The following is a 14736-nucleotide window of genomic DNA, read 5'->3' as shown; positions in this document are numbered from 1 at the left end:
TCAGATTAATGATCGCTAATGAAGCACCAATCGATGTTAAGCGACAGGTTATTGTTTGGGTTACTTCTCTGTTTATTACAGGCTTTTATTTCCCATCCTCTCTATCTCTTATTTTTAGCTAAAATTACAGAGGATGGAGGAGCATTTCCATTCCACAGCATGTTTGGTGCCCACATTTTGTCTTGTGATGTTCCCTCATGCTAGCCTTGAACATTTTATTCAGTAACAAGACTACCAGTTAAATAAATGCTAAGTGCTTGAACAGTATAGAAAGAGCTTTTTGTATGCAGTAAGCCTTTGTATCTAAACCTTCACACAATGCAGGTGCAACTCAACTTGAATACAAAATTGTCATGAAAATGTCAGACCTTCACCCTCTTGGCTTGTATGTTGTGAAAGTCCAGGCACAAAAGATGTATTTGCAGCAACCAGCTGGTGGTAATGCAGCTAGCTGACACAATCTTAAAGAGTTCTTGATAAAGCTTTTAAAAGCTGAGGCAGCAGTTGAGTGGAAGAAAAATCTCCCACATTGAATTGTCTATTCATTAGAACTGTCACAGGCACTTAGGGCTCTGCTGAGTAGCGGACAGCTAACAGCGTGCCGACAGGGGGTGAGCGCAGCGCGAAGGCTAACAGCGACATCATCCACACTTTAGCTCAGGGCCACAGTGCACAGAAGGGTCAGCTATGTTAGGCTAAGTGAGCGCTCAGTGGCTAATGGGGTCTGCTCCATTTGATCATACAGCCAATCTAACCTGAGAAAGCTCAGCTGACTGAACCCTTTTCAGCAGGAGGCGGAGGACAAGGCATTGTTCAGGCTTTAATGTACTTGCCATTTGAGTGGTGATGATCAAATCTAGTCGTACTGTAAGAGGATTCTTAACAAAAAAACGTGTATGAAGTGTGAGTCCAAGTGAACACATGCCATTGAATAGCCAGGAAAAATACTCAGAACAAACCTGTGGTGCTTTCTGCCGTGCAACATTTAAAATACAAAATGATCTCTCAACGGCGCCACACTATATAAGCCTATTTACCAGCATGTCCTTGTACTCCAGTCTGCATTGACAAACCAAAAAAATCTGACAGATTATGAATTTGGAATGCTTTGCCTTTACCAGCAGCACACAGCAAAAGTTAAAATCAGTATATGGGCAAGATTGCCTATTGAAGAGGAATTCAAAACACGTGCTAGAATTTATTTTGAATCAGCAACCCCATCATCAAACAGTGAAGGAGAATAAGTTGTAAAAAAAAATCGGATTCTTATTCTGATTTTGGCACGAAGAAGCATTAATCCAACAGATTTACAAATGAGAAAAAGAAACAGGGTGTAGAGATTTATGACTCAACATTTGACTTGAACCGTGTGCCACTGAAGGAAAACTCACGTAATGAAGCATTTAGCCTCCGCCATCTATTGATCACCTCAACTCACTTTAACTAAACTCGTTAACTGAGCCAAGGTACTTGTCAATCTCCATCTGAAGAGTTGCATTAGGCTCTAAATGAACTGTATTACAGCACAGCAATGCATGAAAAACATTTTTATAATGCATCTTCAAGGACTGCAGCAATTCACATGAACGTTTACAAGGCTCAGACAGAATTATTATTCATGTTAACACGGAGTGATTCAGTGTGCCTGGTTCCATTGCACATGTTTATCTGGTTTGTTTTTGTGTTTGTAGCATGATCAATGCCACCGGTCCTCAGGGATAGCAGCTCCGCTAATTAGCAAAGGAAGAGCCCAACTCAATAGTAGGCTGTGTTTTTTTTCTGAAAAATGTTTGGACATTGTTGGGAGAAATAAGAAATGTAGAGCTGCTGATGTATCTGTGTATAAAATCTACAACTAGTCTGTTTGCCTTTATTGCTTTTATGACAAGAGCTTGTAGGCAGCACGGACAACAATGAAGTCCATGCATTTTTTTCAAATTATTTGTATCTATATTTTATCATTTCACGTTCACAGTTCTGTATTTTGTTATTCAATAATGAAAGCACAAGAAAGAAATCCTGAAATAAACTAAATTAAGTTTTGAGGTTTTGTTCATGTTTACTGTGACGGATTATTTTAGTCTCTTCAGTTTTTAAATGCTGCACAAACACAACAAAATACAGCAAACAGGAACTTCTGTTTAGATACATTCGACTGGACATGACGCTGAAAGGAAGCGGATTCTGAAAATGAGCTGGGGCAAGCCTGGTCAGTGGCTGCATGGGAAAGGAGACACCAAGACATGAGGAGAAAAAAATGAAAAGAAGACACACACATAAAGTTGTCCCCCAGCATTTCCTTCCACTCACTCACATCCTCTTTGATTTGACAGGAAGATGTCACAGCACTTTTCAACACACTCGCACACACATACGCACACAGTTCCTTTCAAATCAGTTTCCGTACTGTAGATAACAGGCGAAGCTACCTATCTTTCAACTAAAGACACCATGTTCTGTATTACGCCTGTGGCTGTCCCATTTTGGCACACTTTACTGTATCAATAACAAAGCAAAACCTTTAAATGAGAGAGATCAAGCACTCCTCTGATATCATCATGATTACTATGTGCACATAACAGTAAAGAGGGGTGTACGACGGTTTTAGATCTGGCTTGCTGTGGGGTGGGAAGGGGCAAGCTGGGGCATGCTGGGAGACTCCAGCGCTTTCCTGTGTTAGTGGTTTAGATCAGAGGCGCAGGGGAGAAAGGGAAACCTGTGTTTTCACTGATTGATATAGTGATCTAACAAGCAAGGGCTCTGTCAGTTGTAATTTTATATGTTCAAAGATCCTCTGGAAGAGGATGTGTTAAGAAAGGGAAAACAAAATGCAGTTAAGGGTGTTCTCGCTTTACGTGAGAGTGAACAGTAAATGAGCATCAACAGCATCCTGCCCATCAAATGTGAGGGAAGAAACTCTCATCCAACCTGTTTGACAAAAGCCCTCGAGTCCCTTTCTGTACATCTCAAAACTGTCACTGGTGAAATTGAAAACATGTGAGTTGAAACGTGTGAGATAAAAAAGACTGGCACAGAAGGATAAACAAACTTTCATGACTACTGGTTGCTTTCTTATTCCACTATTGTGGAGGAGGGGGCCATACTGCGCAGCCTCCAAGTGTGAGCTGTTGTGACTGTATGAATGTGAGTGTGTGTGCTCCACTTCCCTTGGAGACAGTTAAAACACACATAAACCCATGCACACACATTAAGCCGTAGACTTTTGCCTACCGTCTTGCTCCGTCTTGGTCAGCTCCACGAGTTTCTTCTGTTTCAGTGTGTCCACCACATCTGCCAGGCTTCCTTTGCGGCGCTCCGGTGTACCGAAGGCGAGGCCGATCATTGGCTCCCCGCGGTCCCTGGAGCACTCCTCTGGCTTGGGTGGAGAGGTAGAGTTAGTCCGGTAGGAGTAGACTGAACAGCCTTTACTGCCTTCATTGTCCTGAGAAGAGTCGGATGGAATAAAAGAATAAAAGAAACAAGGTTAGAATTTGTGGAAACTATCTGCACTGATGCAGGTTTGATAACTCGTGCCTTGTTTATCTTCTAGTTAGTACAGACAAATGTATTCCACAGGTCTCATTTACTGCATATGCTCACACTATTATTTTGGATTTAGCTGACATGGGCTGGCTGGTGTGAGATTTGAAAAGGTCAATTTTAGGAATGCATTTACTGACAGAACGTGATGATTGCAGTTGTTGATCTATCTGTCATCGGGACCCCTAGGGTGTCGTCCCATTACATTCCTTTACATTACTTGGGTCTATTCTTGTGTCTGTTTTTCTACTATTGAATGTTCATCGAAGTGTATATTACAATTTAGTCTTTTTCCAAAAATGATGAGGAGGCAGCACTGAGATTTTATTTCATCACCAGCTTGGCTCTTGCTCTACATTTATAGACAGCTGTTTGAGGTGGTGCTAACTAACTAGTCAGAGCTGGTGACATGAGTACATGATGGATATCTACCGGGCCTTTCTATTTTGTGTTGCATGACTGGAGTGTTTCTGTCGCACTGCTGTTTGCTCTGGTGTGTTATGAGTTAAGCGAGGCGCACAAGGCTCTATATTTACCAAGAAGATAAGCCCGTCAAGACGACTACATTGTCCCAACACAACAGACACTTTAGCACAGGTGTTCTAACACCGGGGCTATTTCTGGACGCTTTCTCCTCCCCTTACAGAGTGGGGGGATCTCCAAGAACTTTAGGAGGCTTATGTTTCAAAGACAAGGGGCTTTGGCTAACAGCAGGATCTTAAGACGCCCTTGAAATGGCTCCAGGAGGCCCTGTTGTGCACTTTGTCTTTAAGCAGAAGATGCCTCTATAATGAGGATTACGAGATAGAGTGTCACTTGTGGATTATTCAGGTGTGGTTTTTTTTCAGGTCTGTACATAACGCTGCTGAGGAGTTATACAAGTGGGCAGGAAGGCCTGCTGGTCAGATCATATTCTAAAGTAAAAGGTCACACATTCAGGCGAACAATCAGCAGACAATGCATGTCCATGATGCTGTACGTTGTCCCTGAGCAAGGCACTGAACCGTGATGTGGAAGCATGATGCCATTGTATCCAGAGTGACATCCAGTGAAGGGACATCATTGTGGATACAAAGGCATAATGCTTATTTCTCACTGTTGAAGGATTGTGACAAGACGAAGAGAAGCAGAGCGGTGTTTCACCTTTTCTGTCCTCGGCTATTTTGTGCGCTGTTGCTACTTAACTCTCTTTCTTGTACCAACGTTTTCTAGTGTTTCAGGTAGTGGACAGAAATGACCTTTTCTCCTGTGTTTTTTTTTTTTCCTTTTTTCTAATGCAGAACTAGAGTAGTCACATTCAGGAGTGGATACTGTATGTGACAACTTAGCATAAAAGAAAAGAAATGAAAAAAGGGTGAAATAGAAAAAGGATGTGAGTCTGCGTCAACATTTCCAGAACATTTAGGTGTCAAGGCCAGTTTGAACACTGACACTGATTCTAAGTGAAGCCAAGTTTTCAAATAATTTTATTAATATTGAATTTACGGCATTCTTATTGTGCACTGAGAATGGTTAAATATAACCGGGTTATATTCTCAAAATAAAAAAGAAACTATTATCATCTTTTAGTGAAATCCACATTGGCAAAACCACATTGATACCTCAGGAAACTTTATTGTCTGAACTTTCCACTTTCCTCAGAGGCTGAAGTCAAACACGCCTCTTCCATTAGGGACTGACAGAACCTGATGCCAAGTAACTAACACCTCAACACACACATTCACACATGAAAACAGGCTGTGGAGATGAGAGGAACCAGGGGCTGTAACTCTCCAGAGGAGAACCCTCACTGGGCTGCCTATAGCACTGCCTGCAGCACACAGACCAGAGAGGACCACTGGTGTCTGAGTCTGTGTGTGTGTGTGTGTGTGTGTGTGTACATGTGTGTGCATTCAGTTGTGCACAATCATCATTATGCATGAGAATTTGCACACCCTGTGTACTCCTGCATGCATTGCACGAGTGTTTTATGAGTCGTGTGGCCGGAGTGTGTACACTGTGTACACACTCTAACCACATTTGTTTTATAGATTTGAGTTATAGCAACATATCTCAAGATAAGATATGGTCAATTTCCCAGCCCTGTGCATAATTCACATCTCACCATCGCAGCAGGCACCACATTCTCCCACTCAGCATCCGTCAGCTTCTCTCTGATTGGCTGTAGCTCATCCGGGTGGGGTTGCTCATGCGAAGAGGGAGATGGTGTCTCCTTTAGCCCCTCTCGCTTGTCATTGGCCCAAGCCACATTGTCCTGACCCGTCGCTTCCTCTTCTTCAGATGGTGGGTGGAAGGGAGGCGTTGCTCGCATAGAAGACATCATTCTGTGAAGGAAAAGAGGAAAAAGTCAAAACGTAAGACAGTGAAGGATATTGATCACCAGTGAGACTGTAACCAAAACCTTCCTGGTGAGGTTGTTGTGCAAGACTGCGAACACACTGAAACACCAAGAGAGAAAAATCTGCTCTTTTTTTCCATATTTTTATGTATATTAAATGAATAAACATGCACAATTCAAATATGTTACTGTGTGTTTTCATGCACTATGTTGATACAAGTATTATCATTTTACTATTTCTGTTGTAATGCTCCTTAATCTTCTCTGGTGTACTTATCAAATTGTATTTTAAGTGTTTTAACTTCAGAAATACTACTTTGGTGCATTTTTATTCATTATTATTATTGAACACTGTCTGTGAATATTCTACTTTTCCACTTTTTTAGATATTAAGCATTGTAAATCAGCAATTAGTATAACATGACAAAAAAATGTTAGGGTGATATACTTGTATATCATGTCAAGTAACCTGAAATCTGTGTCTACCACTGTCTGCATACTAAAGCAACAAACAAATCTCCTGGAGATTTCAGAGCCAAGCATTTGAATAGTTAATTTGGAACCACAACTTTATTTATAATGCAGACGCATGAATGCTAAAGATGTAATTACAGCCTTCTCACACACAAGCAATTTAAAGTGCATATCGTATTTTTGGCATTTATCGGACACGTTCAGTCTGAGCAACTTATAATGAGAGCAACACATTCATGCTTCACACACACACACACACACACACACGCACAAACACACAGTCGTGTTTCCATCACTTCAGAGGATACTGCATTGATTGAATTTCCTGGAGACTTACCCTAAAGCTAACCATAACCACTACTTGCCTGAATCTAAGCCTTACACTAATCTTAACCTAACTCTAACCATACCCTAACATTAAACCAAGTCTTTACCCTAAAATACAATGATTTATGCTATGGGGATTATGTATATGATTATGACTTTGTCCCCAAAAGGAAGCCGAGTTCCCACAATGTGAATGTGTAGAGAGGTGTATGTCCCCACAACATGAGAAAAGTATGGTAGACACACACACACACACACACACACACACACACACACATTACACACACACTTGGGGATAATCTATTAAGCAGCATCAAGGCCGCTCATCACCTCAGAGCTGTTAAAAAAGCTACGCTGTGCTGCTGCACTGAGTTTCAGTGGAAAAAAAATCTCTTTTTTTCTAATGTAAGCCTCAGGCTGAGAGAGTCATTAGGCTAATACATCATTTACTGTTATGACTTCCTTTGTTGCACTATAGTTATACAGACTTTTATTGACCACATGTATTCCCTTAACCCTCCCCTCCTGCAGCCTAATCTCACCCCTAAATTCTTATTTTTAATCTAAACACAAGCACACTTTAAAGGATTTTCTACTTCCTTCTGTCTTTATGCGGCCTAATCGGTCCTTGGAAGTAGTAACACACACACATACACACACGTACACACACTCAAGCAATTCCATAGAAGAACACAGTGCTAGGGGATAACCGATAATGCAAAACCCAGCAGAGAGGTCGTCAGTCTAATATGAATTGTCTTTTGCTCTGATTCCTGAAAACAACACTCCTCCCCCACTCAGTCACACACGTGCACACGCGTACACACAACTTCTGTGAAGTAAAACAGATTGCTACTTCAGTGTTAGCTCTCAGTAAATCACTGCCGCCTGTCCATCTCTGAAATATGCAGCCTCCTGGGTGCCCTTAAACGTAAATCTGACCCTCAGTCAAATGTCTGAAGGGAAAAAGCAAGGCTGCAAAGTGCATATGTGGGCAGCAAAAGGAGAAAATACATAATTTACAGAGGGAGTAGATAAAGAGTAAGATAACAGACTGAAACTAAATGTCGATGTGAGATTATTGTGGAAAACATGTCAGCTGAGAGGAAAAAGGTGAACAGACAGAGAAAATGTGTAAAAACAGTTGGAAGAAGTCGTTTGCGCAACTGCATGCACAACATATCTGAGTGAGCTGTAATGTGTCATGTGATGGAGCGCATTTCATGTGGGTTTGAATGTTGTAAAGTGATTCTGAGGCCTGTGTCAGAACGCAGCTGTGCAGGTAAAATCAGAGAAAAGTCACGGCATGAAAACTGAATTCTGACCTGAAGAGGTTGGACAATCACGAATAGTACGCCATCGTAACTACATCACTATCGATGGTAGATTGAAAACAAACTAAAATATTTTACCAAAAGCAAACCCCATTCTTTTCTCTCATTCATGTTCAATTTCAATTTTGGTTTTTATTTCTGACCTTTGAGAGAAACTGGATTTGAAAGCTATAGTTACTAGACTGTACGTTACTAAAATGTGAAATTTCCAGCCTTTTTGAGACAGGAACATCTCAGAACAATGATCACCATGTCCATGCAGCCACCATGCAGTTTAGATTTGTCTCTACCATTTTACAGTGAACACTGTTTTTGTACTGATTTCATGCACTACGTCAAAATCCACTTTTATTTTGACAGATATATTTACACTGTTGCCCATAAAGTTGGAATAATTGTTCAATACCCCCAATTTAGTTAAAGCCTGAATACACAGTTTGCAAAGGTTAATTGTGGTTTAAGTTTCACTGTGATATGTTTGGAAGAGTTTGATCAATAAAGTTGAGAAGATATACACTTTATTTATCAAGAATAAATCACATTGTCACAATCATTTCATGAGAAGAGGTAAAAAACATTTTATTCCAACTTTATGGGCAACAGTGTACATATGAAACTAAAATGTTGATGTCTACTTTGTTGCATTTTTATTCAATATTATTATTGAAAATTGGACTGTAGATTGCCAAAATTAAATTTGACCTTGCAATAGTTTAATTGTGTTTTGTTTTGAAGCTTTATTGGTATGTCATTTGATTATTTTTACAACTTGCTACCAGTGCACTGCTTGATTTGACTGATAGGAATAGCTACAGCAGTCAGTCTGAGGTTTTAATTTCTTCAGACCTTCGTTGTTTTATGCAGCGGCGTGAGTGCATGAAATTATAAAACCCCAGACAAGTAGCAAACATCAAATGACTAATCCATGATCAACTTCTGCCATCCACACTGGAGTGATGAGAAAGCGATGCAGAGCCAGGGAGGGAAAAGGCAAAGGAGAGCCTATATTTAGCTGACAATATTGCTGGTGCTGTGTTTATGGGAGAGCTTAAGACTTAGTTTCTTGGAACTGGTGTCTCATATGTCCAGGAATGCCCTGCCCCAACCCTTGCTGCCACTGATATGGTTTCAAGATGCAACAGTACAGGGGTTTGTTGGTAAGCATGCCATAAGGGCTTTTGTGATTGGTTGGGGCAGGAAAACAGTGTACATTATGTTCTCAAGAATCACACTAGTGTTTAGATGACTCAATTGTTTAGCTAACATGGAATATGTTAAGCTCTATCAATAAATTGCTGTTGACTGGGTTTAAGAGCTAGCTTTTTGTCACATGACTTGTTAGGGTTGGGATGAATGGTGAGGCTCTGTTTTCATTATAGCTAATGTACTTTTTGCTAAAAACGGTTTATCTTTTGTCCATAATTTACCCAAATTATAGCAGATTAGAAAATTAATTCTCCACTTGTTCACATATTTGTTACTACGGCAAGAAGAATGATGCTTGAGTATGAATGAAAAACAACTTATACAAGTCCATTTACTGTAAAACACTGACAGAATAAAGTACCAAACATCAGGGGTGACCATAATGAACTATGAGAGAAGGAAACTCCCATCCAGCCCATTTATGTGTTGCCATCGACCTGCAGCTGCTACTGTCATGACATGGAGGAAAACAGAGAGACACTGTGCTGTACTTTGGGATGTCAGCCATCACTAAAACCAGACATCAGTAATTCTGTAGAAGAAAGATTATTACTCCAAGTTTTTCCTATTCGGATTGAATGTTTAAACAGCCTTTCATGGTTAAACAAGCTTCCCTGTGCATTTGTTAAAGAGGATAACACTCATAACAAAGCATGTATTTGTCTTATTTTTGCATATGTGGGTTTTAATTCTGACCACTTCTGCTTGGCAATATCAGGCCTTTCCCTACTGAGACCTGGGAAGAAAGAGTGTTTATAGCTGAAGGAGCAACCTTCTCCCAACGAGACCGACAAAAGAATGAGTTTGGCTTCGCGAAATCACTCTCAAGAAACAGTAATATGACGATAATGTTACACTGATAACTGAAAAACAAATTCATTCTCCATACACGTTACCTTGAGGATCTCCAAAATCATTTTCATATCATCAGACATCCAGAAAAACATCAACTTTTTCCCTTGAAAGCAGTCTCCCTGTCTAAGATACTTTTTGGAAAGTGATACTGGTGAGATTGCCTGCTTGAAAACTAAACAGAGCACCCACTGTTGAGTGAGGAGTTTTAATTTTTCATGCATTTTACAGTTTTTATGAGAGTGAAGTTGGGTACATCCCACAAGAAGAGTTAACATCTCAGTTGAATAAGACTGGTACACGCTATATACCCAATGTAACTAACACAACAAAGTTATGCTCAGCAATGTTACTTACTGTTCTGCTTGAGCATTTTCATCTAATTTCCCTTCTCTCCTTTGTTGCCTATGGAAATTCTTACAGGCTTTAGCTCAGAGACACATTCAACAAACAAACTGTTGCTGGTGGACAGCTAGCTAAGACCCCTTCTAAAACGTGGACAGTAACTTAGAATCCCTTTGTGAGTGGAAGAAAAACGAAAACCGGGGTCGGAATTTGGCAGGAAAGCGTTGTTCAGATCTGGCCTGGAACCTGGCGACTTGGCAGAAACAATCAGGCATTGTGAAGTGTGGACGGAGAGGGACCTGTGACAGATGAGAGTGGGAGAGAGAGGGCCCCCTCTTAGAAAAACAGTACACAAAGCGCCATTCACAACCCAGGTCCCTTCTGCCACTTGTGGAGCGAGAGAAGGGCTCTGACAAAGGCCTTCGACTCGACCAATTGGGTGTAAAATCTCCAGCCGTCCCAGCTGGATAGAACTGAGGAAGTGGGAAATACCAAAGTAAAAGAGAGACAGAGAATGAGAGGAGTGAAAAAACAGGGGGAGAAAGAAAACTGAGGACTTTCCCTGGAATTGTTTGTCTGTTGGATAGTACCAAGCAAAGGGAAACTGAAGGTTTAAATAGCTAAACAGAGGGGTCCTCTGTATAAGCAACCAGAAACTTTAGCAGCACAAGTGAAATCACTGGAAAGGTGACATTGTTAGTGGCATCCTTGCAATACCACCCAACTACCACTCTGTGCCTTTGAGTAAAGCACTGAAAGGATCATTCCGGCTCATAACAGCTTTGTCATTGCAGTACCAATAACACTGAACTCTCCAAAATAACTGCAGAGATCTGGTAACACTTCAGCATCACTGCAACCAAGTCCGCAGGGTGAAGACACAAGCAGTCAGCTACTGTAGCCGTAATATTTACCACTGTTTCTGGAGAAAACGTGAACACACAATAATTCCTTATTCTGCAAGAAAGCTGACTGAGTAATTGACAGTTGAGGTCAGAATTTTACCATCTGCCCTAGTTTTCTTTTCCAAATAAGTGTGGCTAACATTCAGGGGTTAGTCAAAAACCTGCGTGATCATCTGACTGCTTGTGTTTCTTGCTCCAACAGGCTTCTTTTTAGTAATGTGGCCATGTTCCAGGATCTCAGAAATTACAGTCAGGATGGTCTAACCTACAAAAAGTATGATCCATGTTGTAATTGGAGGTATCCTTCAAAGGGGTACAAAAGTACTGCATCCTACGCTTCCCATTATGCAACTTGATGGCTTATATAAAGATGGACGATGTGACAGCTTCCCAAAACATCTTGACTGCCATCTTGGGTGCAGTGTGGGTCATAAGCCCTAGCCCCTTCGTGTTAGTGGATGGGACATTGGCCAAATTAAGAGCATCAAAACGCACGTCGAATAAATCTTTTTACAGAGATGGTTTCTGTTATTTTACATAGTTCTTTTCACACTGATGGATGTTAAAGTGTTCATTTTTCTTAAAAGTGTGGTTTTAATTAGTTATTTGATGCAATAGAAAAGGATGACTTCATACTTGACAGCTTATCCCAACCCACGATTGAGTCAGGTACGTGTGTGAGCGGGACCTTGATATGACTTCAGTACCGATCGCTGCTGAGCAGACTCAAGCTCCAAATTATGTCACCAGCGCAATATGACAGTGGCTTCGTTTTTGGACAGTGGGAATCTGCGGACATGCGTCGTCCATCTTCATATACAGTATATGATCTATCATTAGACCCCTATTCCTCTTAAATGCCTACCTCTTTCAAGCCTAACTTATACACTGAAGTTGTTTGGTGGCCATCAGTAGAAGTCTGTGGTTATACCAGGCAACTCCCAGGTGCGAATGAGCAGCAGGGCGTTGCTAAAAAGAACATGTGTGCTCAGTTACTTTCCCTGGATAAATAAATGAAAAAAATCTTGCAGAGAATTGGCCTTGTATGAGAACGGCTCTCCCAGCTCCTAAATCTTGGGTCTGTCTGGACTCTCATTAGATCATGGCCGAGCACTGCAAAACAGAGGGCACTGTCATAGGTCAGACATGTGGAATGTGAACACACACATGCTGTCCTGTTTTCTCCCAGGGATTCGCTCGTCCTGGCTCTTTTGCCCAAAATAGAAACGTTCAATAGCAGCACCAGTTACCCCCAAACCAGCCGATTTCGTCACTGCCTTAATAACAAGAAAAGCAGTTTTGTTTTCTGAAATTCCAACCCATTAACATGGATCCACTGTAAGGCTGCTCTGTAGGTCTGTGGCCAGCAGAGCCAACAAGTAGCTGCTCTATTTCAAAGCTGTAAGTGCTTATCGCATGCGACTGCAGGTATTCTCTGACCTTTTCATGACTTAAGTGAAACAATGAAGGGAGGTAAGCTGAAGGCGGATGCTGTGCGCGATGGTCGGTTCACAACAGCATGTACATCAATCAGTTGTCACAAACCAATCCTTTCACGATTCTCGGGTAAACAGAAGTTATTGTGTGACCATCGGTGTGTCACAGTGAAGTGCTCTATGTATTTACCTCGTTACAAAGTATTTACAACCACAAGGCACTCAGAGGGGATGGGCATGGGTTGTTTTCAGGCAAGAGTAAAACTGAATTAACTGAGTGATTTCATTTTAAAACAATAAGAATATTGTATATTGCAGCTGTCATATTAGTATTTTTTCCTGTTTTTGCAGCAGGGAAACAATATTATTTGCTTCTGTCAGGAGATGAAATTCTACAACTCCTAAAACCACGACAAAAATAACTAAATATGTGGTCAGCAGGCCAGACAGTTGACTCAAAATAGTTGTCAGACAGCAGCAACATGATTTATGTCTCACAATCCTCCACTTGTGTTACAATTTATGTTTCCACCATCAACAACATCAGTTCGTTCAGAATAAACAGAGCAATTACTAGGGTATTTGTATGAGCACCGGCAGCCATTTGTCTATAGTGTTCATATCAAGGTAGCTATCCCATTCATATCTTTGTTTATGTAGGTCTTTAAAGGCAATTCTGCAAATAAATGAGAAACTCTGCTTTTGCCATTTGGTTGTTTTATCTATAAACAGTTTCTCAATTTAATATCCAAAAAGTCTAAATATATTAAAACACCAGATCAATTAAATAATTTCCTTCGGGATGAATAAAGTTGATCTTATCTTATCTTATCTTATCAGAAGAAAAAGATATCACAGTACCGCACACACTGTTTGATTGGCATGATATGTAGGAGGTTCAGTGTATAGATGCCACACCAATATACACATGTTAGTCAGTAGGTCAGTGGTACAGCCACGTTACACTATTGATCCCACAGTGGTTATTATCTGCTTGGCTTCTGGCCGATCAGTTAAATTGATATTCTGTGGGAATCAGTTTGTGGATGTAAGCAACAACCTAATTCAGAATATTAGTTGAGAAAATTATAAGATTATATGAAAAGTGGACCTGTTAGTAAATCCATTCAACAATTATCAAAAAGCACAAGAGTGCTTCTGTTATTGTCCAAAAGTGGAAATTATTTGTCATGTCAGCAGGAATATATTCTTAAAATTCATCAGAGCAATTCCAAATTTATTGTTTATTGGCATATGAAAACATTATAATAACATTTCTTGAATTAAAATGCTATATGCAAAGCTTTTAAGGTAACTAATAGCATCAACAATATTGGTCAGTGGGTTCTCTCCTAATATAGGTAGTTATTTTGTGAGAAATGGGTGGTGTATGATTTTGTTTTTAAGTAAATCTGTTCAAATATGAAATTGCCAAAATATATTTCCCTCCTTTTCCATGGAGTAAAACATTGAGAGAAATTCACTTTATCCAGTGTCTACAGAGTATTTCAATACTCACAAACATTGCAATTTAAGGATTTTGTCTCTCATCAGGTGTACACCTGGAGCAAACATGGGGTTTGATGTCTCCATTAGTCCTGCCGATGGAAAATCTCAATCAAAGCCAATGATGGAACACTCAAAAAATGATGAATGCATCACTTGTACAGTGGGCGTAAACACACCACTATGCCGGGTCTCTGTGTTCAGGGACCTGGACCAAAACCGCAGACCCCAAGAAATCCAGAAGTGGCCTTATTGACCAACACCCTCCCTTGTGCTTGTTATTTTTCCTGGCACGTGAACACACCCCTTGCTAACACAAATACAGTACACATATACATTTATCTACTTCATGGCAACGATACAGAGTAAACCATTGAAGAAACCATTGAAGACCAAAGTCAACACTCAGTGGCTCAAAAGGACTGTTTGTCTGCTACCTCCCGCCCTCGGTGGTTAGAAGAACTGGTCAGTGT

At 40.6% G+C, this 14736-nt stretch overlaps 1 protein-coding gene across 2 annotated transcripts in view; it reads right to left on the bottom strand.

Annotated features, from left to right (window-relative positions):
* LOC139201018 (transcription factor SOX-6-like) overlaps positions 1-14736 on the bottom strand; it is a 104285-nt gene that overhangs the window by 60007 nt on the left and 29542 nt on the right. For both annotated transcript variants that reach the window (XM_070830220.1, XM_070830221.1), the window contains exons 3-4: positions 5645-5864; positions 3232-3442 (exon numbers count right to left, since the gene is read on the bottom strand). In XM_070830220.1, coding sequence (XP_070686321.1) covers positions 3232-3442; positions 5645-5863 — 430 coding nt within the window. In that variant the 5' untranslated portion in view covers position 5864. The remainder of the gene's footprint in view (positions 1-3231; positions 3443-5644; positions 5865-14736) is intronic.

This window comes from Pempheris klunzingeri, chromosome 5 (assembly GCF_042242105.1).
Source record: "Pempheris klunzingeri isolate RE-2024b chromosome 5, fPemKlu1.hap1, whole genome shotgun sequence".
NCBI lineage: Eukaryota > Metazoa > Chordata > Actinopteri > Acropomatiformes > Pempheridae > Pempheris > Pempheris klunzingeri.
Note: the sequence above shows the minus strand (reverse complement) of the source record. Positions and strands in the feature narration are given on the sequence as shown.